Source organism: Borostomias antarcticus (genome assembly GCF_949987555.1).
Source record: "Borostomias antarcticus genome assembly, chromosome: 26".
In the NCBI taxonomy this organism is placed as follows: domain Eukaryota; kingdom Metazoa; phylum Chordata; class Actinopteri; order Stomiiformes; family Stomiidae; genus Borostomias; species Borostomias antarcticus.
The window spans coordinates 6,194,403-6,222,262 of record NC_140259.1 but is presented as its reverse complement, the minus strand read 5'-3'; the positions used below and the strand labels follow the sequence as shown (position 1 = coordinate 6,222,262).

At 48.5% G+C, this 27,860-nt stretch overlaps 1 protein-coding gene across 1 annotated transcript; it reads right to left on the bottom strand.

Annotated features, from left to right (window-relative positions):
* Positions 1–2,942: 2,942 nt before the first annotated feature.
* LOC311326285 (cyclic AMP-responsive element-binding protein 3-like protein 3-A) lies at positions 2,943–27,860 on the bottom strand. The gene is made up of 11 exons (XM_084459158.1): positions 27,842–27,860; positions 25,371–25,423; positions 24,075–24,188; positions 21,339–21,582; positions 19,664–19,797; positions 17,295–17,405; positions 14,396–14,502; positions 13,964–14,032; positions 12,962–13,046; positions 6,737–6,833; positions 2,943–3,842 (listed from the first exon to the last, which is right to left on the bottom strand). Exons 2-11 carry the CDS (start codon positions 25,389–25,391, stop codon positions 3,517–3,519), a joined length of 1,308 nt encoding a protein of 435 aa, XP_084315284.1. The 5' UTR covers positions 25,392–25,423; positions 27,842–27,860; the 3' UTR covers positions 2,943–3,516.

Here is a 27,860-nt window from a genome sequence, read left to right as displayed (position 1 = left end):
CGAAAGCACCATAACCTCAGCCTCATGCTTGCTCACTAGATAACATTTGCTAGCTGTTGATGATGCTGTTGCATGAATTTAACCTGATTTAGTGTCAGGCGACACAGACACTCACATGCATACCTGAAATGTGGCTATGTCATGTTTCGCTTGTTGGCTTTGATGTGTTTATTGCGCTTGGCCCCGTTATTGCTGCTTGCAGCTATATTTCTGCCTTTTTTGTATTTTTACTGCCTGCTTTGACTTGTACAACACTTGGGTCAATGTGAGTTGTTTTTAAATGTGCTTAAGAAATACATTTGATTTGATTTGATAAAAATATACAGCTATATAGCCTGAAATCTATGCTCCAAACAATGCAATTTCTCCTAGCTCACTCAGTCCGTATACAGTAGCCTAGTGTCTCACACTCCGACCTAAGTCTGTGACATTTCCGTTCCCTCCTCACAGGAATGTGTAACAATCTACAGCTATACAATTTGTGATATATATAAATGTGAGTAGTCCTACTCTATGGCACTGGGACATCACATAACCTTTTCAGCATAGTGAGGAATGAACTAGACTCTAGGCTAGAGTGAAGCAAACTAGGTTTATCACAGAGAGGGAGGTGTGGATGATATTGCCGATGCAGTTTAAACCAGTGTTGCCTGCTGTCTACCATCATCAACTAAGGTAGCACTACCTAACTGGCTGACAAAATTGGCAATTAATGTAAAACAATATGCTAAGATAACCATATAATCCGATACTGTAAATACACAACAATTGGAAATGCATAGCAAGCTGCTACAATAGCAACATCTAGTAAGCTACTGAGCTTAAGTTGAAAGCCACGGCTATGAAGAGCATAGCACTAATGCCACTTACTGTAACATTAGCAACCAGCTAGCTGGCTACGCTAGGTTTTGCTAGGTCATCTAGTCAGTCTGCTTATAGAAGTACACAACACTCACTGTCTGGAACTGCAACCGTTATGAAATGCTACACTATTCAGTCTAAATTGAAGTGCTGTATGAGATGAGTGACGAGATCAGAGTGAGTGAGAGAGAGGCAGGCAGGCTTAAGTGGCCACTTCAGCGGTGTGTGTGTGTGTGTGTGTGTGTGTGTCAACTGGCCTGTCTGTTGGAGAGACACGTCGGGGGAGAACAAGAGAGAGCAGCGATAGTGCGGAAAATTAGTATTGAAACCTTTTCAAATACAACATCAACATAGACCCAGTGAATCGATGATGAAATTCGTTGTCATCTATTTTTATAATAGAATTGTAGACTTTTTTTAGGCCTACTGGCACCAGTGAGACGCATTCAAATTTTATGTCGCATTACCCCAAAACAGGTCATGCATACGTCCGAAATACGACCTATTTTGTCACAGTTTTGAACCCTGCAGGTTTCTGTGAAAAATAATGTCAACGTGAGAGAGCATAGCAGAACAGCGTCCAGGCAGGGTGTGTCTGAGCCGGGCTGACCTGGACCGATGCACCAGGGGGGAGGGGCTTAACGGGTCAGGTCACCCCTCTCTTGTAAACACACACAAGGATGGCGGAAGGATGTTGGGGAGGGGAGAGGCGGAGGGTTGGGGAGGCAGAGGGTTGGGGAGGGGAGAGGCGGAGGGTTGGGGAGGGGAGAGGCGGAGGGTTGGGGAGGGGGGAGGGGAGAAGCGGAGGGTTGGGGAGAGGTGGAGGGGAGGGGAGAGGCGAGGGTTGGGGAGGGGAGAGACGGAGGGTTGGGGAGGGAAGAGGCGAGGGTTGGGGAGGGGAGAGGTGGAGGGGAGAGGCGAGGGTTGGGGAGGGGAGAGACGGAGGGTTGGGAGAGGTGGAGGGTTGGGGAGGGGAGAGGTGGAGGGTTGGGGAGGGGAGAGGTGGAGGGTTGGGGAGGGAAGAGGCGGAGGAGGGGAGGGGAGAGGTGGAGGGTTGGAGAGGGGAGAGACGGAGGGTTGGGGAGGGGAGAGGTGGAGGGTTGGAGAGGGGAGAGGTGGAGGGTTGAGGAGAGGCGGAGGGGGGAGGCGGAGGGTTGAGGAGAGGAGAGGCGGAGGGTTGGGGAGGCGGAGGGTTGGGGAGGGGAGAGGTGGAGGGTTGGGGAGAGGAGAGGCGGAGGGTTGGGGAGGGGAGAGGTGGAGGGTTGGGGAGAGGAGGGGAGAGGTGGAGGGTTGGGGAGAGGAGGGGAGAGGTGGAGGGTTGAGGAGAGGAGAGGCGGAGGGTTGGGGAGGTGGAGGATTGGGGAGGGGAGAGGTGGAGGGTTGGGGAGAGACGGAGGGTTGGGGAGGGGAGAGGTGGAGGGTTGGGGAGGGGAGAGGTGGAGGGTTGGGGAGGAGAGAGACGGAGGGTTGGGGAGGGGAGAGGTGGAGGATTGGGGAGGGGAGAGGTGGAGGGTTGGGGAGAGGAGGGGAGAGGTGGAGGGTTGAGGAGAGGAGAGGCGGAGGGTTGGGGAGGTGGAGGATTGGGGAGGGGAGAGGTGGAGGGTTGGGGAGGAGAGAGACGGAGGGTTGGGGAGGGGAGAGGTGGAGGATTGGGGAGGGGAGAGGTGGAGGGTTGGGGAGAGGAGGGGAGAGGTGGAGGGTTGAGGAGAGGAGAGGCGGAGGGTTGGGGAGGTGGAGGATTGGGGAGGGGAGAGGTGGAGGGTTGGGGAGGGGGGGAGGACTCATGAGAGCTGAATCCTCTCTACCATGAAGTGAAGGTTATCTATTGGTGGAGCGGGTCTCTGAGGACACCAGCTGTCCGCAGTGACATCACCTCTGGGGAGACGAGGGACAGCTGCACATTTGGAGGCTGTCAGGATCTCGAGCTGCTCTCGGCTACTCTCAGGGGAAATAGTTTTCTCTCCTTCTTTCTCTCTCTGTCTCTCTCTCTCTTATTTGAAATATTAATGTGTTGCATAAAAAGAATGTTGATCAAATGTGCCCACACACACACACACACACACACTATTTTGACATCCAGTTTATTTCAGGCAGTGAACCTAGATTGTTAATTTCTAGAACATCTACTCCAGGGCATTAGGAAGACACATTCAAGTTTCAGTTGCCCTATAGTATGTATAAACTTCATAATTGTGCACACCTTCATACCCCATACTTAGCAGTCTTGGATATACAAGTCTACCGTATACATGCACACTTAAGACAGGCGGCTGCTTGATCCATGTAAGAAGGGGTGGGGGGGTCATTGACAATATCGTAAACAATGCCAAAGATTTAGACTTTAGATTTCAGTAATCTTATAGTTCAAAATGAATGCATGATCAAGTCAGTGAAACAGTATAAAACATACAAAGAATGAAACAAGGCACATATGTCTAATATAATGAAAATACACACACACACACACACAGTCTAATACGATGAAAACCTGTTTTCTGTCCTCCGTTCTCTCTTAGACAGGAGCCATCTTTGCTTCCTCTGAAGCAGAGATGCTTCACCTCCTCCTCCTTCTCCCTCCCTATCTCCTCCTCCTCCCTCCCTGCCCCTCTTTCCTCCTCCTCCTCTCCTCCCTCCCTCTCTTCTCTTGCCCCTCCCTCACATGTCATCGGCATGCGGACGCAGGGCTGGCCTACGGCGGGGATCCAAGGTGACGGTTGCTATGTGACCAGTGATGGGGTCGCCATGATAATGCCCTTGCTCGTGCTCCTGGCTGCCGTTCAGAGGGAGGGGCTCCATGTCGGCCAGGCTCCGCCCCCCTGCCACGCCCATCTTTCCCAGCAGAGCGGTCATCTCGTCCACACCCCTGTCACCTGGGAAACGGCGGAGGAAGGCGTCTGACTCATCGTCAGGGGCGATGTAAGGGCTGTCGATGACACGGAGCACTCTGGAGGCCTGCAGGTTGTGGAGGGAACGGGACTGAACTGAGGGGAGGAGGAGGAGGGAATAGGAGGAGAGGAGGGAGGAGAGGAGAGGAGGAGGGGAGAGGAGGGAGGAGGGCAGAGAAGGGAGGAGAGGAGGAGGGGATGGGAGGAGAGGAGAGGAGGGAGGAGGGGATGGGAGGAGAGGGGAGAGGAGGGTGGAGAGGAGGGGGTGGGAGGAGAGGAGGGGAGAGGAGGGGAGAGGAGGGGAGGAGGGAATAGGAGGAGAGGGCAGAGGAGGGAGGAGGGGATGGGAGGAGACGGGAGAGGAGAGGAGGAGGGGATGGGAGGAGAGGGGAGAGGAGGGAGGAGGAGGGGATGGGAGGAGAGGAGGAGGGGATGGGAGGAAAGGGGAGAGGAGGGTGGAGAGGAGGGGGTGGGAGGAGAGAAGGAGGGGATGGGAGGAGAGGGGAGAGGATGGGAGGAGAGGGGAGAGGAGGAGGGGACGGGAGGGGAGAGGAGGGGGCGGGAGGAGAGAGGAGGGTACGGGAGGAGAAGTAGAAGGGTAAAGGGGAGGAGGGGACATGATTTTTTTGTTTAGTTTATTTGACCATAGAGAAACCATAGATGATGACATAATAGATTAAAAACATTGTCAAGGACATCCTTCAACGATAACCCAGTACAACTAGAGTAACAAAGAAACAGCAGCTGCAGCCACAACAGGAGGAGAGAGAGAGTGGTTGAGAGGAGGAGGAGAGGAAGAAGGGAGGAGACAGGAGTAGAGGTAGAGTGGTGGACAGAATGAGGCGACAGCAGATGTGAGAAGAACAGCGCCGTGTTTACCAGACTCAACCACGCATGAGTGACACTGGGCTTGACAGGTCTGGAACCAGATGACAGTTCTGGTTCAAGACCAGAGCTGTGTCCTTGTGTGTGTGTGTGTGTGTGTGTGTGTGTGTATGTGTGTTTGTGTGTGTGTGTGTGTGTTATAGAAGAAACTTTGAGTTGTCAGCAGATGTCCAACGTGGTCTCTGGCTGCTGACAATCAGGAACTGGTTGTTCATGCGCCATCGTTATCATTATCCTTCATTATCTGGCGTCGTATCCTTAGTCGATCGCACTCGAGCAGCTGTCAGACAGATTATGATCATATATTACGCCCCCCCCCCCTGCTTGAAACACCTGCTTGACATTTCGGAAGGCTGGTGTGATTTGTAGGTTTTAATGAACAGGGGCCGCATTTATAAACGTTGCGTAGAATCCACGTAACTAAGTTTGCTTAGCTAAGTAAGTACGAAAATATACGCAGAAAAAATCTCCGATTTATAAAACGCTGCGTATCACAACCCATGTTCACTTAGGCCACGCCAACGCCAGCTGCCCTTTATAAATCACAATCAACACTTAACTTGGCTCACGCGCGCGTTCTGATCACGCCCACAATTGCCTATAAATGGTCAGTGATACGCCCCTAAAACATATGCAACGAGAATGCAGCTGAGTGCAAAAGGCAGAAAGAGAAAGAGAAATTTTACTGAGTGTGAGGTGGAGGTATTGGTCAATGAGACGCGCCAAAAGGTTCTTTTCGGAACGATGATTTCATATGTGCACGACTGAGTGGTCCCAATTAGATTATATATAATTATCATGCAGGCTATATTGGCATTCGTTTAGTGCGGTAGGCCTTATTAGTTGGCTGCTGATATCCAAACTGATAATCATGCTTATAGTGTTTATTATTCAATATGTCATGCGTTTCGCAGACTTTCCCGAGTTTCATCCCTCTGCCATCGGAGTCGCGTTTTCCCCTTTCTCCAGAAACATGCTTATCGTAGTTACAGGAGGGTCGGAGTGGGCGTAGAGTTACGCACACCTTCCGCCACCTTATCGTTAAGCTCGTTTTTTATAAATACCGAAAGTTGCGTAGAAAGTTGCTCAGCATGGGTTACGCACGCTTTTGTACTTACGCAACGTTTATAAATGAGGCCGCAGGTTCCTAACACAAGCCGAGGTTGCCAGGTTTGCTCTGTGTTTATAAATGAGGCCCCAGGTTCCTAACACAAGCCGAGGTTGCCAGGTTTGCTCTGTGTTTATAAATGAGGCCCCAGGTTCCTAACACAAGCCGAGGTTGCCAGGTTTGCTCTGTGTTTATAAATGAGGCCCCAGGTTCCTAACACAAGCCGAGGTTGCCAGGTTTGATCTGTGAAGAGAATAGAACCCGACCATGCTGTGAAGATGCTCGCTCTGCAGGCGAGGTGTTTCTAGGCCGAGTGTGTGGTGTTTGTGTGTGTTTGATGTGTGTGTGTATGTGTGTGTGGTGTTTGTGTGTGTTTGATGTGTGTGTGTATGTGTGTGTGCGTGTGGTGTTTGATGTGTAGGTGTGTGTGTGGCGGGGAGGGGGAGGAGAGGGAGAGAGCGCTGGGTGAGGAGGAGAGGGGGGTGGGGAGGAGAGGGAGGAGAGGGAGAGACCTCGAGGTGAGGGGATGGGGGGGATAGGAGGGGGAGGAGAGAGGGAGAGCCGTGGGTGTGGAAGGTGAGGCGGTGGGAGGGCGGGTAGGAGGGGGAGGAGAGAGGGAGAGAGCTCTGGGTGGGGAGGAGAAGGAGAGACCTCGAGGTGAGGGGATGGGGGGGATAGGAGGGGGAGGAGAGAGGGAGAGAGCGCTGGGTGAGGAGGAGAGGGGGAGGGGGAGGAGAGGGAGAGACCTCGAGGTGAGGGGATGGGGGGGATAGGAGGGGGAGGAGAGGGAGAGAGCGCTGGGTGAGGAGGAGAGGGGGGTGGGGAGGAGAGGGAGAGACCTCGAGGTGAGGGGATGGGGGGGATGGGGGGGATAGGAGGGGGAGGAGAGAGGGAGAGCCGTGGGTGTGGAAGTTGAAGGCGGTGGGAGGGGGGGTAGAGAACTATAAGGAGTACTGGGAGGACGAGGGAGGGGTGGCAGACAGACAGACAGACTCACCCCTGACCGGGCTGTAGTCCTCCCCCTGGCTGACCTTGCTGTCAGAGAAGGGCCTGAGGCTGGGGAAGAGCAGCAGCGAGAAGGACAGCAGCAGCACCTGGCAGAGAGGGAGAGGTGATAATAGCCTCCTTCACACCGACTACCAGACACGGCAGGTAGACCCTGGGGGAACCCCCTCCGCTCCACGGTGTGTGTGTGTGTGTGTGTGTGTGGGTGTGTGTGTGTGATTCAGGAGGATGTTCAGGTGAGTTTATTCTGAGTGCTTCCCAGAGGAAAAGGCCTGTCTCTCTCTCTCATCTCTCTTTCTCTCTCTAGTCATTAGAATCTTGATTTATCAATTTGTATTTGAGTCCTCACTCTCATTATCAGCTTGTAGACAGTGTGTGTTATTAGGGGACCAAGCACTGAACGTTATGTTATGTAATTGCACCCTAGGGTTATGTAATTTGTTATTAAGGGGGCCAAACATGAAGTGCGAGGTCCCCTATAGTTATTGGTAGATTTATTAGGGGCCTCAGCTGCCAGTCCCTCTTGTATTTCCCAATATATATATATATATATATATATATATATATATATATATATTTCCCTAGGAAGTCTAACTTCCCATGCATGAAAAATCACCAGACTTTCCACATACATCCAGTCCTATGCCAAAAGTCCTGAACTGGCATTGTGGGCCAATAGTCCTGATGGTGGCGCTACAGCAACAGTCTAAAGTTTAAAGCTTTAAATAATCATATCAAATCAGCCTTACTCATACAGTACTACCACTTTGCAACCACCACTGAATGTAAATTTTATCTAAAAAACTGAATTTTTGACAGTGTTTTGAAGTCTGTCCTCATTTTGTCCCCTCAAACTACTGCTGATCATACAGGAAAAATACACTACCCACAATCCTATAGTGCAACAGCAATGTCTCCACCAATCAGAGATGTTGTTGTTGGCAACGCCTCCCCAATAGCGGATCCTAGGACTACAACTGGCTTAATTGACTGATTGAGAGGACACCTGTGCCACTGATTGTTTGATTGGTTTCCACCTGTCTTGTTAGTCTTGTTAGCTGTGTTCGGAATCGCTCCCTCGTTCCCTCACTCCCTATTCCCTATATAGGGTTCACCATGTAGTGAACTACCTAGGGAACGGAGAAAATGTAGGGCACATGCACTGTTCCCTGCAAATCAAGGTGAATTGTGGGTAATAAATAGTGGACTATATAGGGAACGAAAATTCCATGGAGAATTCGGACACTACAAACAAAATGGCTGATGCCCTATATAGTGCACTATATAGTGAATAGGGAGCGATTCCGAACACAGCTTACATGTAGCTCCAGTCCAGGGGCCGTATTTATCAAACTTCTCAGAATTACTACTTAGGGTGTATTCACAAAGACACTAGTTAGTGTGCACCAAATGAGCTTTGGGCCCGAGAGCGCTTCGTTTAGGCCTGTGTGAACACAGCAATCGCACTCAGGTGCGCACCAAAACAGCCGCACCGAGACCCTCCAGAAGGGGTGGTCTCGGAGCGGCTTAAACCGAATTCTTGTGCGCACCAGTTATGGTGTGAAAGCGCGCGACCTCAGACCGACGCAACTACCTTGTGTACGCCACGTTTGACCCAAAATGTTTTTCGCGACGCTCTTGCACCCAGCCCCAGAAAGATATTGATCAATGACAGCACTGAGCCTTTTCATGTGACTTGTGGTGCTGCATTTGATGTCAATAAATAAAATGTAACGTACGATTTCTTAGCAAAGCGAAATTAGGCATACAATGTTTAGCTTGCCAGCTCTGACAATGTGCCAAATCTCAAGCTTTTATCATATCGGCTTGTTTACATTTTTCAGAATGCCACGCATTCAGACAGTTTGCCTGGAACGCTATGAAGTCGTGAGTCGTGACTTGAAGTCGTAACTTACGGGCTCAAAATCCTATCTGGAACGCGGCATAAGTCGTTTGTTCTCCACTTGAGTTTTATTGTTTAGTCTTTGGTTTTATTTTGTTTTCCCCTCGTGGTGCCTTTAACATTTTGTGGAAACTATTTAGACTTGTCCTTGGTGTAACTTCCCCAGGGTGATGCAGAATTTAAAAAAATATTGCATACCCATTGTGCTTTTAAAGTTTTAATTCATGCTCCAGGCAGTTGTGCTGACAGACTCATGTATTTGTTCCTCCTTCTACCTCATGCATACTGTAGGAGCCAAAACTATGATTTATGTTGTATGTATGAGTTATGATGCTCAGCAAATGAGGTGGCCTCACCTCAGAGCTCACATGAGTATAAATAAAGGTTTCAATGTCAATGTCAATTTGTGCTTCTTTACATTTATGATTCATGTGTGTGCACTAATTGTTTTGTGAGCTTTTGCCCCCTGTGTAGGCTGGAGGACCCTATTAAGCCAGAGATGGAGTCATCTAGGCGTGGCTGTAATGGGAGCATGCAGTCTTTTGACCACACACACAAAGAGCCTTTGTTTGCAAGCCTTTTATTTAAGCTTTGACTATTTTATTTTCCTATATTATATGTAAAACCTTGAGACTGGAATAAACCATCAATTTACTTTGAAACTACTCCTCTGCACATTGGACTCTTTTTTCTTTTTGTGCGTCAGGACAAATCCCCCATTCGGCCTCCACAGTGGCTATGACTTTGTACCTGAACTTCAAAATGAACTTTGAAAATAGCCACCACATTAAGTCAAAAGACTAGCTTTGGATTGGACTGGCTTTGGATCTTTGGAGAACTAATAGCATTGGAAAGTGAACTCTTGGAAAGCATTGGAATACAGATTCAGCCAAGCCATGCCATGCTCACTGGAGGGAGCAAACTAAAGAGAAAACGCATTGGAAGTGGTATGTATGTAAGATTGTAGTGCTAGTGCTCTAACCAATATGCAAACTCAAAGAACCTGAATAAGGAAGGTAATCTACTATTGGAGTGTATTCATGGATATTGGAAATGAATGGAAATTGTCATTGAATTTGAAATGAAGTGTAACTCTTGACTTGGCTGCCAGAGCGGTCACTTCGCATTCTCAATTGAGTTTATCATCTTCCTTTTCCAGGACACCTCACTAAATATTTCGGTCTTTACCAGAGGTGCAATATTCCTTTGAGGAGGAACTTGAAGAACAAATGTTGAAGAACAAATGCTGGAAAATGTGGACAAGGTAAATGTGTCCAAAATGCGAAATGCTAGAAAGTGCAAACGTGCAGTTAACAAACAGCATGAATGTTTGGAAGTGGTTGAGCTATTTAAAATGTAACAATGCAGATAAAGCCTTGATTCAGGAGACACACATGGAGGGTTAAGAGGCAGACGAACTTCAGCAAGACTGGGTAGGTGAGGTGTTTCATAACTCATTTACTAGTAAAACGTTTCCTTGAAAATATGAAAAATACCTTCTGCACTCTTGGGCCAATTGCCTTGGGTAGCAGATGCATAGGAGAGCAGTGACTGAGTAAAAGGAGAGAAGGTCCTGGACACTGCTGACAGCTTGCAAAATAGAACTTACTTGACTAATGGCGCTTTCACACCTAAAGGTCTAGACCAAGGTCCGAACCAGAATCCCGTTCGCCGCTTTCACATTTGTTATTTTTTATTGATTAGTTCCATAACTTTCGCTTTCACACCAGCGGACCAAAGGATTTTTGGTGGCAGACCTACATTATGTCGTCATCGCTTGCATGGGGGTGCGTCTCCCTATACTTGACACTGATTGGTTTGTGGATGCACGCGCGTCTGTTTGATCCGAAAGTGCAAACCTTTGATTTCACATTAGGCAGCAGCGAACCTTGGTTCGAGCCGAAACCGCCTCTTGAGGTCGGACCAAAGACAGTCTTTGACCCGCGCACCGTGGTCCAGGAGGGTTCACACCTGACAATTTGGTTCGGATCAAACTGTAAAGTCTGAAAGTCCGGACTAAACAACGTAGGTGTGAAAGGGTCCTAAGCGACGATGTTTCGACCTAAGGAAGATCCTAACGGATGAAAACACTAATGAATGGAAACACTGTCTTTTTTTTGCAAGCTATCAGCAGTGCGCAGAATCTTCTTTCCTTTTACTAATAGGCTCTGTTCACCAGCTCCACTACTTCCTGAAAGTCACTTGGCATCTTTATTTCCTGTCCTATATGATTGGATTAAGTGATTAATCAGGTGTGCGGCAGACCCAGTGCACACCTGATTAATCACTTAATCCAATCATATTGGACAGGAAATAAAGATGCCAAGTGACTTTCAGGAAGTAGTGGAGCTGGTGCACAGAGCCTATTGTATTTTCCTTGACATTCTCATGTGTTGCCTTTGATGAACTCGTTACGCTTGACGCCGAGCTCCCGGTATCGCTGTATATTTGTTGTTGGTGGTGTTTTTCATGTTTCAAGTTTCAAGTTTAGTGTCATATACTCAATAACAATGCAACTTCATTATCATTTATGAAAATCATTGGCGCAGAGCCGACTCAACTTTGCGTGATAAAAGACAAAAAGGGCATAGAATATAACAAGAAATATAATAAAATTTAAATAAAACAGGTAAGCAGTGCAACATCATGAACAACCCCTCTGACATGGTGTATTGGTGTGTGTGTGTGTGTGTGTGTGTGTGTGTGTGTGTGTGTGTGTGTGTGTGTGTGTGAGTGACTGTGTGTGTGTGTGAGTGAGTGTGTGAGTGACTGTGTGTGTGTGTGTGTGTGTGTGTTCTATTTCTCTCTTTCTTTCACTAGACAAACATGATCTTTATTTATGTATTGGGGTCCTCATTCTTATGTTCAGCATGTAGACATGGTTGGTGGAGGTGCTGTTGTTGTGTGTGTGCAGGTTGTACAGAGGAGCAGTCGTCTGGTTCTGTCTCATCCCCCTGACTCTGATTAGGGGTACAGAGACTGTCTGGCATAAATGTGGGAAACGTAATACTCACTGATTAACTGTTCCACGTTTCATTTTCTTTTCATTTCACTTTGATTATTATGATTATTTGCACTTGTCTATTTGCTTATTTGCTTACCTGTTTGTCGGTTTGTTTGTTTGTTTGTTTGTCTGTTTATTTGCTGTTTGGTTTGTTTGTTGTTCTAAATAGGTTTTTGTTCAATTCTAGTATTTTTAGGGCCCGAGCACTGGCGGTGCGAGGCCCTATTGACATTGTAAGGATTATTATTCTCCTTCTTCTCCCCAAACAAATGCCTTTTTGGTGGCTCACTGCTGCTCACAGCCCTAGTTTGTTGTTGATTTTGAAGTGACAGTGGATATTTACAGATTTTGCGATTTTGGTGATGACTTATTACTATTCTGTTATTATAATATAGATACTTTGGCAATAAAGCACGACTCTCCCATTGTAAATCTACCTGTGTCTGTCTGTCTGCCTGCTTGTCTGTCTGTCTACCCACCCATCTTTCTGTCTACTCTGCCAATTTCCAGTTCAATTCAATTAACTGGCTTTATGTGTGTGTGTGTGTGTGTGTTCTGTTTTCATTTCTATTTTTTGTGTAGTTCTTTTTTGATTTTGTGGTCACTGAGCCTGTACTTGGTTCGGATCTGTCTCTGCTTTCTATCTCTGACAGTAGAGATATTCTGCCAATTAATCATCTTTTTGGATCTATCTGTCCCCCTGTCTTGCTGCCTGCCTGTCTTCCTGTCCCCCTGTCTGCCTGCCTGTCTTCCTGTCCCCCTGTCTGTCTGTCTGCCTGTCTTCCTGTCCCCCTGTCTTGCTGCCTGCCTGTCTTCCTGTCCCCCTGTCTTGCTGCCTGCCCATCTTCCTGTCCCCCTGTCTGTCCCCCTGTCTGCATGCCTGCCTGTCTTCCTGTCCCCCTGTCTTCCTGTCCGTCTGTCTGTCTGCCTGCCTGTCTTGCTGTCCCCCTGTCTTCCTGTCCCCCTGTCTGTCTGCATGCCTGCCTGTCTTCCTGTCCCCCTGTCTTCCTGTCCGTCTGTCTGTCTGCCTGCCTGTCTTGCTGTCCCCCTGTCTTCCTGTCCCCCTGTCTGTCTGCATGCCTGCCTGTCTTCCTGTCCCCCTGTCTTCCTGTCCGTCTGTCTGTCTGCCTGCCTGTCTTGCTGTCCCCCTGTCTTCCTGTCCCCCTGTCTGTCTGCATGCCTGCCTGTCTTCCTGTCCCCCTGTCTTCCTGTCCCGCGGTCTGTCCCCATGCCTGTCCCCCTGTCTGTCCCCCTGTCTGTCCCCCTGTCTGTCCCCCTGTCTGTCCCCCTGTCTGTCAGAGAGGTCTTACCAGGACGCAGGTTCCGGTCTGGGCCGGTTTATTGGAGCCTCCCATCACCAGGGACTGCAGTCTGCGCAGCTGCTCCAAGAGAGACCTGCAGGAGGGAGGAGAGAGGGAGCAGGGAGGGAGAGGGAGCAGGGAGGGAGAGAAGGAGGAGGAGGGGGGAGGAGGAGGGAGGGAGAGAGGGAGCAGGGAGGGAGAGGAGGAGGAGGGGGTGGGATGAGGAGGGAGGAGAGAGGGAGCAGGGAGGGAGAGGGAGCAGGGAGGGAGAGAAGGAGGAGGAGGGAGGGAGAGAGGGAGCAGGGAGGGAGAGAAGGAGGAGGAGGGGGGAGGAGGAGGGAGGGAGAGGGGGAGCAGGGAGGGAGAGGGGGAGGACGAGGGGGGAGGAAGGAGGGAGAGGGAGCAGGGAGGGAGAGGAGCAGTAGGGAGGGAGGAAGGAGGAAAGGGGGGAGGAGAGGGGGAGGGAGAAGGGAGGGAGGAAAGGAGAGGGAGAGACAGGTGGGGGGGTAGGTGGGAAGAAAATGGAACGGAAAGGAGGAGAGAGGGAGCAGGGAGAGGAGGAGGAGGGGGGAGGACGAGGGGGGAGGAAGGATGGAGAGAGGGAGGGAGGAGGAAAGGGGGGAGGAGAGGGGGAGGGAGAAGGGAGGAGGAAGGGAGAGGGAGGGACAGGTGGGAACAAAATGGAACGGAAGAGGGGGGAGTGTGTGAGGGAGGTAGATAGGAGAGGTGGCGGGAGGAGGAGGTAGGGAGGGAGGAGAGGTGGCGGGAGGAGGTAGGGAGGGAGGAGAGGGGGCGGGAGGAGGAGGTAGGGAGGGAGGTAAGGTTCAGGGGACACAGGAGGCAGGAACAGGTATAGGGTCAGCAGGTAATTGCTAGCATCCGGTGCATTGAGACATGAGAGATGGTGTGATGAGAGAGAGAGAGCAGAGGAGGAGAGAGAGAGAGCAGAGGAGGAGAGAGAGAGGGCAGAGGAGGAGAGAGAGAGAGAGCAGAGGAGGACGGTCTCCCTACGTGTTGCTCTTCTCCAGCTGGAACACCTTCCTCTGCAGCTCCTGGTTGTGGGCGTTACAGGCCGCCATCCTGCAGGAGAGGACAACATGTATTACCTTCCTCCATCTCCGTCACCGTCTATCTCTCCTTCTGTTTCTCTCTCCTCTACCCCTCCTTCTCTTTTGTTCTTTCTATAACCCTCTCTCTCTCTCTCTCTCTCTATCTCTCTCTTCTCTCTCTCTCCCCGTCCTCTCCTCTCCTCCACCTACCGTACGGTCTCCTCTTCTCCTCCCTTCCCCTCTCCTCTTCTCTCTCTCTCTCTCTCTCCCCCTCTCCTGGTGTGGTCATATGGAGCCCCTCTCCCCCACCCATTCTCTCATTCTCTATACCCCCGCTCCTCTCCTCTTCCTCTCCTCCTTCTCCTCCCCTCCTCCTCCTCCTCTCTTCCTATACCTGCTCTCCAGCCCATCAATGTACTCCTTCTTCTTCTTCCTGCTCTCCTGGGCAGACTGCTTGTTCCGGATCTTTCTGCGGATCTTCTTCAGGATCCTCTCCTCATACTGTGGGAACAGAACAGAACCCCCCCAGGTCAAACACGCTCAGACCCCCCCCCCCCCAAACCCCAGGGGACTGACTCTTTTTGGGGGTGGGGGGGCTGGCAGCGAAACGCATTCTCGGTTGCTCAGTAACTATGACCGTGTGTTGCTGACCAGCAGCTACAGGAGGCAGTAGTCCCTCCACCCAAATCTACCGTTGTGACATTATCAATTGCCTAGACCAAACGAATACTCAGAGAAAGCAGCAAACGCAAGCAAGCCGTCTAATTGTTGTCATTGTTGTTGTTGTCGTTATATTTTGTTTGGTTGTGTCACATCCTGTGTAACAGTGGAAGATGGGAAGCGCTGTAGACTTGTCTTCGCCCACAGCACGGCAGATGGTATTTATATGAAGATACATATAGCTCTCGCCAGTGCCAAAAGCAACCCAGATGTCTGCAGATGGATATTTGTTGAGCAGGGCATGGAACTTGCCAATTAGTACAACAACAACATCTGTATCCACGGTGCGTACCAAGCAGGTAGGAGTTCCTGCTTATTCAGAGGGTCACGCAGGAAGTCTGTCCAATTCCCCGGCAGCTTGTTCTGACCAACTACTCTCCGTCGTATCCTTTTGCCTCGCTTCTCTCTTGTTGACTCTTTTATGCTGCTGGTGATGTAAGTATCCCAGACCACATCAACTCTTTTGGAAGTCTGGGGCGCCCCGGTAGCTCACCGGGTAAGGCGCGTCCCATATGAAGGCTAGACCTTCGCGTGGCGGACCAGGGTTCGATTCCCGGCTCGGGTCCTGTGCCGCATGTCCTCCCCTCTCTCTCTCCCACGTTTCCTGTCTCTCTAAACTGTCCTGTCCCATTAAAAATAAGCTGAAAAACCCTAAAAAAAATATCTAAAAGAAAAAACTATTTTGGAAGTCTCCAGGTGTTTCATGATGTGGGGAACAAAGACACAGTTGGCATACTCATCAACAGTGGTTATGTTGGTAGTTGACCAACCACACCACAGCAGCTCTGTCGAATACTTTGGCATCAAAAGTACATGGAGGTTCTGGTTGTGTCGTCTGTGTCGAGACATTTAGCAGATCTGACTCCTTTCCCAGCTGTAGTTTCCCTCAGTCAGATAGAGAGGGAGGGTATGGATGGTTTTCATGCTTAAAGAAGGTGCTCATGTCGCCCTCTCTGTGTTACGTGGCTATATATAATCGGGAGAAGAGGGCCACATCATCTTTCATTATTGCAATCTGCCCTGCCTGCTTGGTCTTTGGAGTTGGGCATCTGAAGAGAGGCAGTGAGTACTTTTTGATGGGCTCATGAATGTGTGCGGTCTCTGATCACTGTCTGTTGGTACTTGTTTTACTGATCTCTGCCCACTGATTCCACAGTGCGGACTGTGTTAACCATAGACTCGTCCATCATATTTTGTGTGTCCAACATTAGAAGCTTGGGGATATCATCTAAGAATGGATTGCCCATCTCACTGATGGTGTGCACCAGAGCTAGTGCTTGCTCTTTGAATGTCTTCTGTGTAGACATTCCTTCTTAATGGCTTGTTCGTGCCCAGCGATCATCCACAAAAGTGAAAGCTATGGTGATAGAGAACCTGTGGAAAAAATGTGGTGCTTTTGTCCGGCGCGTCCCCATCCTTCTCAAATCTGGTCCTAAGCCGCCTGATTAAATAGGCTAGCCTACTGTTAGCTTTGACCAGGTGCATACAGCCATCTAACCTCATTGCGACGTGCTGACACACGTTTTGTAAAATGACTACTATACCAGTAGTCAAGTTTTTTATTAAAGTGTTTTTTTTAGGGCTGTCAGCATAGCAACTCTTTATTTAACCAAACACTTCAGTGTTTCATTCAGTCCAATAATATGTGCTAAAAATATATATATTTTCCACTGACTGATTTAGCTACAATGTCCGCAAACCTTAAAGCTATGCTGCCAAATTACTGTCGCCTCAACATCCACCATATTTGTTGATAAATTATTGAGACATTGCAAAGAATTGTGGGAGCAAAGGGAGCAAAAGTGACCATCGCTTGTTCACTTTGAAAGCGACTGTTACAAAGGGCGCTTTGAAGGGAGTACTTTTGCACCCTTCAGATTGGAACGCCCTTCAATATGTTGGTAGCTGACCCAATATCACCGTATACACAAATATGTAAAAATTTATTTATTTATTTATATCATTACAGTTAATGATGGCCATCCTGTTAACTGATATAGGGTACAGTGATGTGGGTTAGTTAATGATGGCCATCCTGCTAACTGATACAGGGTACAGTGATGTGTAAGGGATCTTGTGTCAGTTACAAACCTTGAGCTCCATGGTACAGTGTGTATAATGTCCAGTATTAGTTCTGATACCTGTTGGAGCCGTCACTAATTGGCCATTAAGTCCATTGTAGGCAGCTGGAACACTGGGGGCGGGGTTCTATTCGGAGCAATATTTCTATTGGCTGCCGGCTCAGATCACTATTTTCTGGACATTTAGGATTGTCCATATCCTAAATTAATAAAAAATCTGGCCCTGTCATGGTCTGTTCAGGACCCCCGCGGAGACCCGTGCCAAATATAAATGCTGTCAGGCCAACGATGTCCGAGGAAAGTCGGAATAGAGTAACAGACAGACAGAAAGGCCAAGAGTAGCTTATTGTTATGTACAATTTAATATAAGATGTACGATTTAAGATAAGATAAGATGTAAGATGCAGATTTTGACGTGTATATACAGGATATCGCTATAGTTCAATAAAGTTTAGTGTAGTTTATTTAAAGCAGGAGACTTTAAGAGGGTACCTTGGTCAGGGGCAGCTGGCTGGGCAGGGTCACCCCCTCCTTGGCTAGGAGTTTCTTCTCGTCCTCATTGAGAACCAGCTCCTGATAGGACTGCTGGCACTGCTGAGGGGCCTGGCAGAAGCACAAGAACACTGATATGTAAAACATAATAACTAGTCTAGACCAACTCTCTCTCTCCGTCTCTCTCTCTCTCTCACACACACACACTCATCTACGGCGCCCTGAGAGACCCCGCTCCGACGAGCTCCGCTTCCCTGATGCCCTGCAGCGCACCGCGGCTACCAGTGGCAGCTGGTGACTCAAAAAACTGAGGAGGACAGGAGGAAGAGAGGCGAACCGCCCATGGGCGCCGGGGGGCACTTTCCCTCAGTCAGTTATTTGAAATATCAGCTTTAAAGTGGATTTACAGTCAATTTTAGCATATGAAAAACGGAATAACACTTTCTTTAACTACATGCAGCATTTATTTATCATATCCATGATAAAATATTCCAAAACAACAATAAAACATTGTAAGCAATAGTTGTTGTAATGGATTGTAGGCTACTCTTCTCTAAAGAGAGAAAATAATTGATATTGGTGAGGTGCTGGAGAGGTTAGGTGATATATGAAAAAAAAATTTGATTAGGGTACACTGAGGTGTGCTGGCTCTCAAACAGTTTGTTGGCAAATAGATTTGACAACTAGACAATGGAATACCTTGCACAGCAAATGCAGTATCCAACAGTTCGCTCATGGCTAGCTAGCAATGGTACAGCTATGGGATTAGCTAATTTGGGTTGCTGTCAAAGCAACCACTCTTATGTTGCTATAGCCTACGATTAACACAACAATATGAACATTCAGTTGAAAGTTTTCCATCCACCCATCCATCACTGGATGCCTCAATGGACGAGCCTCCACTGGCAGCTACGCTGGACACCGACTTCTCCATTGATCTCAGTTAAGACGGCAGCCATAACAGAGCTAGCCTGACCCCGGCACATCTCTGGACACTCGCTCTCTACGAAGTTACCATGCCCTCGTACCACTGTCCTGCTCCTCCCCTCTGACACACACTCACACACATGCCAACACTTTTCTGTTGAAACGCAGCACTGTTGCAAAACAGTCAAATATAAGACCATGTGATTCACACAAAAAAACATGAACAACCCTCTCTCTCTCTCTCTCTCTCTCTCTCTCTCTCTCTCTCTCTCTCTCTCTCTCTCTCTCTCTCAATTCAATTCAATATGCTTTATTGGCATGAATGTCTGGTGAACAATATTGCCAAAGCGTCAAGAACACAATTCAATAATAACATGAAAAAAACCCAGAATTGGGGTTACAAACTCATCATTACCAGACTGATTGTTTTTCACTGCCTTTGTTTTCGCATTTGGAAATACATGGAGGTGAATGAGCCATAGTTAGCCGTCAGCTGCATTCACTCCCATGTATTTCCAAACGCGAAAACAACGGCAGTGAAAAACAATCAGTCTGGTAATGATGAGTTTGTAACCCCGATAGTGTATTCAGCCTGTTATTTTGACTATTTTGGTTCTTGAAGTGGTGTTTTTACAGTGAACTTTTAACATTGAAGTCAACGGGCACTCCCGCATCCGCACCCCTAATTACGTCAGACTGACCAATATGGCAGCTGAGGTCAATAAAGCGAATTGTAAAGGGTTACCAATTTGTCCGATATGTCTCACGCTTCATGAAGGTTCTGTCCTGAACACATCTGTGTCAGTATTGCGTCATACTTAAAGCCACTTATTGGCGAAACAGGAAGTCCTCATAACTCCTCCATACATTATCCGATGTGCACCAAATTGCCGACGCTGCATGAAGGCCGCATTCTGAACACATCTATGCGTCGGTATTGAGTCACACTTACAGCGCCACCTACTGCTGAAACAGGAAGTCCTCATAACTCCTACATACGTTATCCGATTTACTCCAAATTGCGCAGGGTTGATGAAGGTCGCATCCTGAACACATCTGTGCGTCAGGATTGAGTCATACTTATAGCGCCACCTACTGCTTACAGGAAGTCCTCATAACTCCTACATACATTATCCAATTTACCCCAAATTGCTCACGCTTGATGAAGGTCGTGTCCTGAACACGTCTGTAGGTCAATATTGAGTCATACTTATAGCGCCGCCTACAGGTCAAGCAGGAAGTCATCATAACTCCTACATACATTCTCCGATTTACACATATTTCTCATGCTTCATCAAGGTACCGTCCTGAACACATCTATGCGTCGGTATTGAGTCACGCTTAAAGCACACGCACACAGACATATACACACCCACATGGACACACACACACGCACACACAGTACATACGCACACAAACACGCCAGAAAAACAAATACCCACCATGTCAGTGATACCAGAGAGCAGGAGATCCTTCACTGTGAGGGGGAATGCAGAGGACAGCTGGGTTTTGTGGACCTCAGAGGGCCCCTCCAGACCCCCAGGCCTGCCTGGGTGGAAGCCTGACTCCCAGCCATCTGCAGACATACGCGCACACACCAACACATCAGCACAACAAACTATCCAGAGGCAACATGCATTTGTTATGGCAACTAACACTTTTGAGAAAGTCTGATAATTTCTCTACCACCGTTTTGGTCATACAATGGATGTGGGTGGGCATCTTGAAAAATCTTTCAAAAACATGTTAAACTCTCGATTTCAAAGACAAGAAACTCACTGAGGTGTTAGGACCACAGTTCCTATCAAAATTATTCTTGTTAAATGTAGCCAGTAAAGGCTTACCGAATGTTAAACAAAAAAAATGGGATACACTTGGAGTTCTATTTGGCCATCTAGCTAACGTAATGCAATTGTTAGCTAACGATACCTTAGCTAGATAGCTAACGTTAGATGGGTGCCTCTTGCGCATGCTCACGACCAACGTCCAATTTCCTGTCAACTGCATAGGTCACGTGATTTCCTGTCAATTGTGGAGGTGCCTCTTGCGCATGCTCACAAAAAACAATGGATTTCCTGTCAACTGCAGAGGTCACGTGATTTCCTGTCAACTGCAGAGGCGCCTCTTGCGGAGGTTGGCCATTTTGTCTGCGGCCAGGTACTCTTGGTCTATCTTCAGGTTGTCTTTCATAAAAGATTTCACCAGTAGCTCCGTTGATTGGTAAGTTTCTTTATTAATTTCGTGAATCCCATGGATTATGATATTATCCCTCATGCTCCTACATTGCATTTCGAGAATGTCATTTGACATGTTGTGATTCTTTTGTTGCAGCTCAGTTGTCAATTTTTCTGAGATTGCTCACTTCCACTCTAAGTGAGGCGTTGTCTTCTTTGAGAACTTCAATAAGGGCATTATTAAAGTCCATGGCTTTTTTTAAATCCTCGACATCGTCTGATGTTTTCGCGTTGTTTTTCGGTAGACATGTTATTATAAATCTTGTCGATGTATGATTCCAAATCTCCAAAGCATTCATGCACAAACGATTCCAGCTTAGTTTGGAGAGGTTAATAAAAGTTCACACTTAATTTAGCAGCATGTTAGGGACGGCTGACACAAGGTATTGTTCACAGTGTCACGCCAATGGCCGCCATATTTTCAAGTTGGTGCTGATAATCTTATGAGAGTGTGATATTTGCTTTAACAAAATACTCAAGACCCCCCCCACCTGCTGAACGTGGGACAGTCAAGGGGCCAAATGCAAAGGCCGAATATATGTCCCAGTCCGCCTCTGCATCCTTCCCTCTCTCCCTCCTTCCTTCCCTTCCTTCCTTCCTTCCTTTATCATTCATTCATTCATTCATTCATTCATTCTTTATTGTCCGTGAGTGTGCGGAGATAGCACCTGAACTGTACGCAACACATTCACCCGCATGCTTACACCATTCTGATCAGCATTCTCCATCACTGCAGGTGCAGTAATTATTGTTAAACCCCCCCCCCCCCCCCCCCCCCCGGTCTCAAAAGGTTTTACCTGTATAAACAATGGATGAGCTGAGCTTTGGGCAGCATGTCTGTGGCCCTGTGTGAGGGGTATGCGATGTGACACCATGCTCTTACTGAGATCAATGGAGAAGTCGGCATCCGGCGTGGGTGCGGTGCGCTGCAGGGCATCAGGGAAGCGGAACTCGTCGGGGGGGGGGTTTTCGGGGTGCCGGGGGCTGTCCATCTGGTCTGAGGGGTGGTCCTCGCTGATGCCGCTGTCGCTGGGGGAGGGGGACCAAAGGGGGGACCCCGAGACTGAGTCACTGCCCCCCAGCAGTACGTTCAGGAAGTCCTCTCCATGTTCGGACGGATGCAGCATCTGTCATGTTTGCAGAGAAATAGTGGTGATTGTTTGGGGGGGTTTTAATGGAGGGAGTGGTGAGACACTCTTCCGCTTGTTTTGATTGACAGGGTAAAGAGTGAGCAGACAGGACGGGAGAAACACGTTACCAGATGTGGTTCAAGCACAGTTGCGGGACTACTATTGTTATGGTGTAAAATCTGGATAAACATGTTTGTTTGTGTGTGTGTGTGTGTGTGCGTGCCTTGCCTGCGTGTTTGTGTGTGTACACATAACTCCTCCATACAAAGTATGTGTTCCATACTTTGTATTTTGTATACTTACTGTACATCATTGTGATGGATGTTATACCACCAATATATATGGAGGATGAAAACCTGCACCACACCTGGGGTAACGTCAAGGCGCACGACGGAAAACCCCTGGACACAGTGAGTCCACTTGTTCCCCTCTACTTTTGCACCAAGAACAAACTCCTGTACCGTGTAGTTAAACAGAACGATGTCATGGTGGAACAACTGGTTGTCCCCAAGTGTTTTGTCACAACGGTGCTGTTCATGGCGCATAACCACGTCCTGGGACCCCACCTGGGGATGGACAAAACCCGGGAGAGGATACTGGCCCGGTTCTACTGGCCCGGGGTGAAACAGGCCTGGGAACACCTCAAGCGGGTCCAGCAGAGCCAGGCTCGAACCTACAACCGCGGGGCCCAGCCAAGGGAGTTCCAGGTAGGCGACCAGGTGTTGGTGCTCGTGCCCATGGTCGACTGCAAGTTCTTGACCCGGTGGAGGGGACCATACGAGGTGGTTGAACGGGTGTCGGAGGTCAACTATCGGGTCCGCCAGCCAGATAGGCGGAAACCCACCCAAATCTACCATGTGAACCTGTTGAAAATGTACCAGGAGCCAGACGAGCCCGCGGGGGACGTGGTGACCACATTCCTGACCCCCCCGACCCCACTAGAGGTACCTCGGGGAGAACAACTGGGGCCCGACCAGGTGCAGGACCTAAAGGAGTTGGTGATGCAGAATCAGGACGTCTTCTCTGACCTGCCGGGCCACACCACCCTGGTCCACCACGAGATCCACACACCACCAGGACAATATGTTCGCCTTCGGTCCTACCGCATCCCCGAGGCCCGGAGGAAAGCCATAAAAACGGAGGTACAGGCCATGTTAGACCTAGGCGTGATCGAGGAGTCCCATAGTCCCTGGTCCAGCCCCATAGTCCTAGTCCCTAAACCCGATGGCTCCTGGATTTTTTGCAACGACTTCAGGAAGCTTAACGAGATATCCCTGTTCAACACCTACCCCATGCCCCTGGTGGACGAGCTTATCGAGCGGCTAGGCCCGGCCTGGTTTATTGCCACCCTCGACCTAACCAAAGGCTATTGGCAGGTGCCTCTCTCTCCCCAGGCGAAGGAGAAAATGGCGTTCGTGACCCCCGATGGCCAGTTCCAATACACCGTGCTGCCGTTCGGAGTGCATGTGGCCCCCGCGACCTTCCAACGGCTGATGGACCGAGTTCTCAGACCACATCGGGAGTACGCGGTGGCCTACCTCGACGCCATCGTGGTGGACTGCGACGCCTGGGAGGTCCACCTGGCCCATCTCCGGGCTGTCCTTCGAGCCCTCCGCCGCGCAGGTCTGACCGCCAACGCCTGAAAATGTAGGCTGGGCCTGGAGGAGGCCGGAGGAGACGACGAAGCACCAGGTGAGGTCGTTTCTGGGGCTGGTAGGGTACTACCAGAAATTCATCCCGGGCTTTGCCACCCTGGCGGCACCCCTGCACGACCTGACCCGGAAGAGGCTCCCGGACAAGGTGAAGCTGGGGCCAGAGGCTACTCAGCCCTTCCAGACCCTCCAGCAGGCCCTCTGCCACACAGATGCCTCCGACATGGGGCTAGGGGCTGTCCTTTCCCAGGACCGGGGCAACGAGGAGCACCCTGTGGTCTTCGCCAGCCGGAAGCTGCTGTCCCACGAGAAGGCCTACTCCACCATCGAGAAGGAGGCCCTGGCAATCAAATGGGCCCTGTGTCACTTCCGATATGACCTCCTGGGCCGTAGGTTCCACCTCATCACTGAGCATGCACCCCTGAAATGGCTGGACCTCTGTTGCTGTGCTCCCCCTCTCTCTGCCCTGCCGGGTGCCTACAGTATGTATGTACATGTAAGTATTGTGTACATCCAAGAAGCTTGCTTGTACAGTACCTATGAAATGTGACACGCATGAAATGACCAAACAACATGACGGCAATGGAATTATATTTGGGCCCCTGCAATGTATTTTTAAAATGTGGACCTAAATAAAGAATGTGTGTGTGTGTGTGTGTGTGTGTGTGTGTGTGTGTGTGTGTGTGTGTGTGTGTGTGTGTGTGTGTGTGTGTGTGAGAGTGTGTCAGGACCTGTAGACTGATGTAAGGGAAGTAGGTTGTGAGGCGGAGCCAAACACACAAAGACATTTCCACATCTGTGGAAGATGAACTTCAAAGAGAACATGCTCTCACTCACGCTGGGCTCTGTGATTGGCCAGCCAGGGTTGCCATGGTGCCCCATCCCTTCGTGACGCAGGATTCCGTTATCCTGGTCGAATAGCAGGTCCAGCAGCTCCATCTCATCACAGCCCTGCGTAGAAAGGTGACATCACACCACATACCTGTTTACACAGCTGAGATCACACACATACTGAACAACAAAAGCACACACACTCACATAAAAACAAACACACACACGCACACATACACACTCACACAGAAAAACATAAGCACACAAACACAGACACACACATACACACACACACACAAAGACATACACACACACACACACAGAAAAACATAAGCACACATGAACACAAACCAACACACATACACACACACACACACACACACACAGAAAAAGGTTCTGTGTGTTAAGCCCACACATTCACACACTCACAGAGACAGACACACATGCAGACAGGGAGAAACAGACAAACACACACCAGGGGTGCAGTGAATTCCTTTTCCAAATAAATCATTCTAGAATCTAAAAGAAACTTTTCAAATGAAACATAAATCCAAATAAAAAAGCCTAATAACTTTTCAGAAAATATTGATGATAGAAGTTGCTCACATCAAAAGTCTTAGAGTTTTAAATCAAACTCGCCTCCTGAATTGAAATGGAACGGAGCCCAACCTGATACACAATCCTGCACACACACACACACACAAACACACACACACACACACAAAACTGAACTATAGAGGAGGTCTGTAATAGGCTCTGTGCACCAGCTCCACTACTTCCTGAAAGTCACTTAGCATCTTTATTTCCTGTCCAATATGATTGGATTACGTGATTATTCAGGTGTGCGGCAGACCCAGCGCACACCTGATTAATCACTTAATCCAATCATATAGGACAGGAAATAAAGATGCCAAGTTACTTTCAGGAAGTAGTGGAGCTGGTGCACAGAGCCTGTACCAATCGTAACCCAGTCTGTTTATGACCTCATGATAATAGTCTTCGGTGACCGTGCCCTGCGTTGTACCGCCCTGTGACACTATTTTACAATAGGCCTACTTTTGTGATCTAAACCACTAAGTCTTCTCCACAAACCCCTCACACACACTCACCCCTCACACACACTCACCCCTCACACACACTCATCATCTTCTTGTTTGTTACAAGGGTATTCTGCCTACTTGGACTTTGTTTAGTTCTTCCGGACTATCATATGGTATCCACCCTGCCAACCCACGCAGAGAACACACCAGCCAGGCAACGCCAACTCTCAACCCAGAACCCCGGGCCTCTAGGCCCGCTTACCTGTTCTTGATACTGATCCATGGTGCTGTCACGTAGGCCGGACGATAGTTCCCCTGGAAGAATACAAACAAATCCAGAAGAAAAATGGGTTTCTTTTGTTGTGAAGAACTGTTGCCGTTCTCTAAACGTCTCGTCTGCTCTCTGGGAGCTGGGGTCCAAAGTTTAAACTCCAACGCAGCACACCCCGTCATCACCCTCGCAACTGGGCTCTCATTGGCTGACATGCATAGAGGATATTTGATTGGGGGTGGGGGTGGGGAGCAGGTTGGTCCGGAGACAGGGAGATATGACCTCAGGGATGGACAGGACAGCAAAGGTCAAAGGTCGCACTTCACTCTCTGTTTTTGTTTGACAGCTTATTGACGGAGGAAGAACTCAATCCCCTTTGACACAGATTCAGAACAGATCAAAGCAGAACAAAGGGTAGGTTACTCACCACGGGTCTTTGGCATTTCAATGTGTTTACAATTGCGTTTTAATGGCTGTGATAAGTGTGTCAGGACTGGTGAGGTGAACTGGCGCTGTTGGGTCCAATCAACAGGAAACAGACTGTAGTGAGAACTATACAGAGAAACAAACATGAGTTCGCTAGTTTCTATTTTAAAAACACATTAAGCACCAGTTCAAGTTCCCTAAACTACAAAGTTGTAGAAGTGCACACACAAGCCCTGGTATCATCAGTCTATTGGCAAAGCAGAATAAAACATGAGAAAAAACAGAAACCAACTAGGGCTGAGAGCAGCAGTGAGCGGGCCCTCGCACCCCACGCGTGTCGGGGTGTGGCGCCGTTAAAGGGGGTGCTATTTCGGTGTCCAATACTGAGAGAAACTTCTTGTCACCAGTAGGTGGCGCTCTAAGCGTGACTCAATACCGATGCATAGATGTGTTCAGGACGGTACCTTGATGAAGCGTGAGAAATGTGTAAATCGGACAATGTATGTAGGAGTTATGATTACTTCCTGCTTGACCTGTAGGCGGCGCTATAAGTATGACTCAATACTGACCTACAGATGTGTTCAGGACGTGACCTTCATCAAGCATGAGCAATTTGGGGTAAATTGGATAATGTATGAAGGAGTAATAAGGACTTCCTGTAAGCAGTAGGTGGCGCTATAAGTATGACTCAATGCTGACGCACGGATGTGTTCAGGATGCGACCCTCATCAAGCATGAGCAATTTGGAGTAAATCGGATAACGTATGTAGGAGTTATGAGTACTTCCTGTTTCACCAGTAGGTGGCGCTGTAAGTGTGACTCAATACCGACGCATAGATGTGTTTAGAATGCGACCTTCATGAAGCGTCAGCAATTTGGTACAAATCGGGTAATGTATGTAGGAGTTATGAGGACTTCCTGTTTCACCAATAGGTGGCGCTATAAGTATGAGGCAATACACATTGATGTGTTCAGGACAGAACCTTCATGAAGCGTGAGAAATATCGGACAAATTGGATCATGTATGTACGGCAAGGGTGTTTGGTGAAAACTAAATTTTTTGGATAACTTTTTATCACAAAGGTCTTAAGATGAAGCTGACCGAATATGAAGTTGATGGGATGAAATCTGTAGGAGTTCATTAAAGTACGAGGTATGGAAATGGTAAAAATAAGGAAAAAATGGCACGTTAAGAGCAAAATGGCTGACTTCCTGTTGGATGTTGGATATAACTCCAAGAGACATTTTAGTGTGTCTCGATGAACTATATATGCTCACCGAATTTCGTTCGCCTACATCAAACTGAAAGGTGGGTCTCGCCATTTTAAATTTTCCAGGGGGCGCTCTTGAGCTGTTTTGCCACGCCCATTTCCATCACCCATGAAATATCAAATTTTTCACCGGGACTGACGTATCTGCAAAGTTTCAACCGTTTTCATCGATGTTTAGGCCGCCAAAAAGTCATTTGTTTGGGGAGAAGAAGAAGAAGGTAGAAGAAGAATAATAATCCTTCGAATTTCAATAGGGCCTCGCACCGCCACTGTCTGGAGAAGTCACTGGGTTCCTGCTGTTTTTCACAGACTCACTTTGAAGGATCCACATGATGCTGTCTTTCTGGTTCAGCGCGGGGCTTAAAATATGTCTTCAGATGCGCAAAGCAGGGTGAAATCAATAGTACCCAGAGAGATTGTGATGTGTATGCCTCTTCAAAACTCAAAGTTCTCTGCTTTTTTGTAGTAATAAGTCTTGCAAAGCCACAAGGCTGGAAGACCCTTTCAAAGGATGGGAAAAACAAATGATCCAGCCAGATGTGGCCATGCACAGTCAGAATATATATTACAGACACAATTATCATAATAATCACATAATTATTCCTTTCAAATTCTTAAAAAACAAAACGGTCAGGTGTCAGATTGGATGTAGGCAGTGGTATTGTTCTGTAACTGGGTGCTTTCTTTAAAATGGTGTTTACAAAGCAAATATAAGGTCCTTTTCTTATTTTTTCTCTCTCCAGAGTGTTTTAAAAGAGTGTTTACCTGTCAGAGGACAACTTCA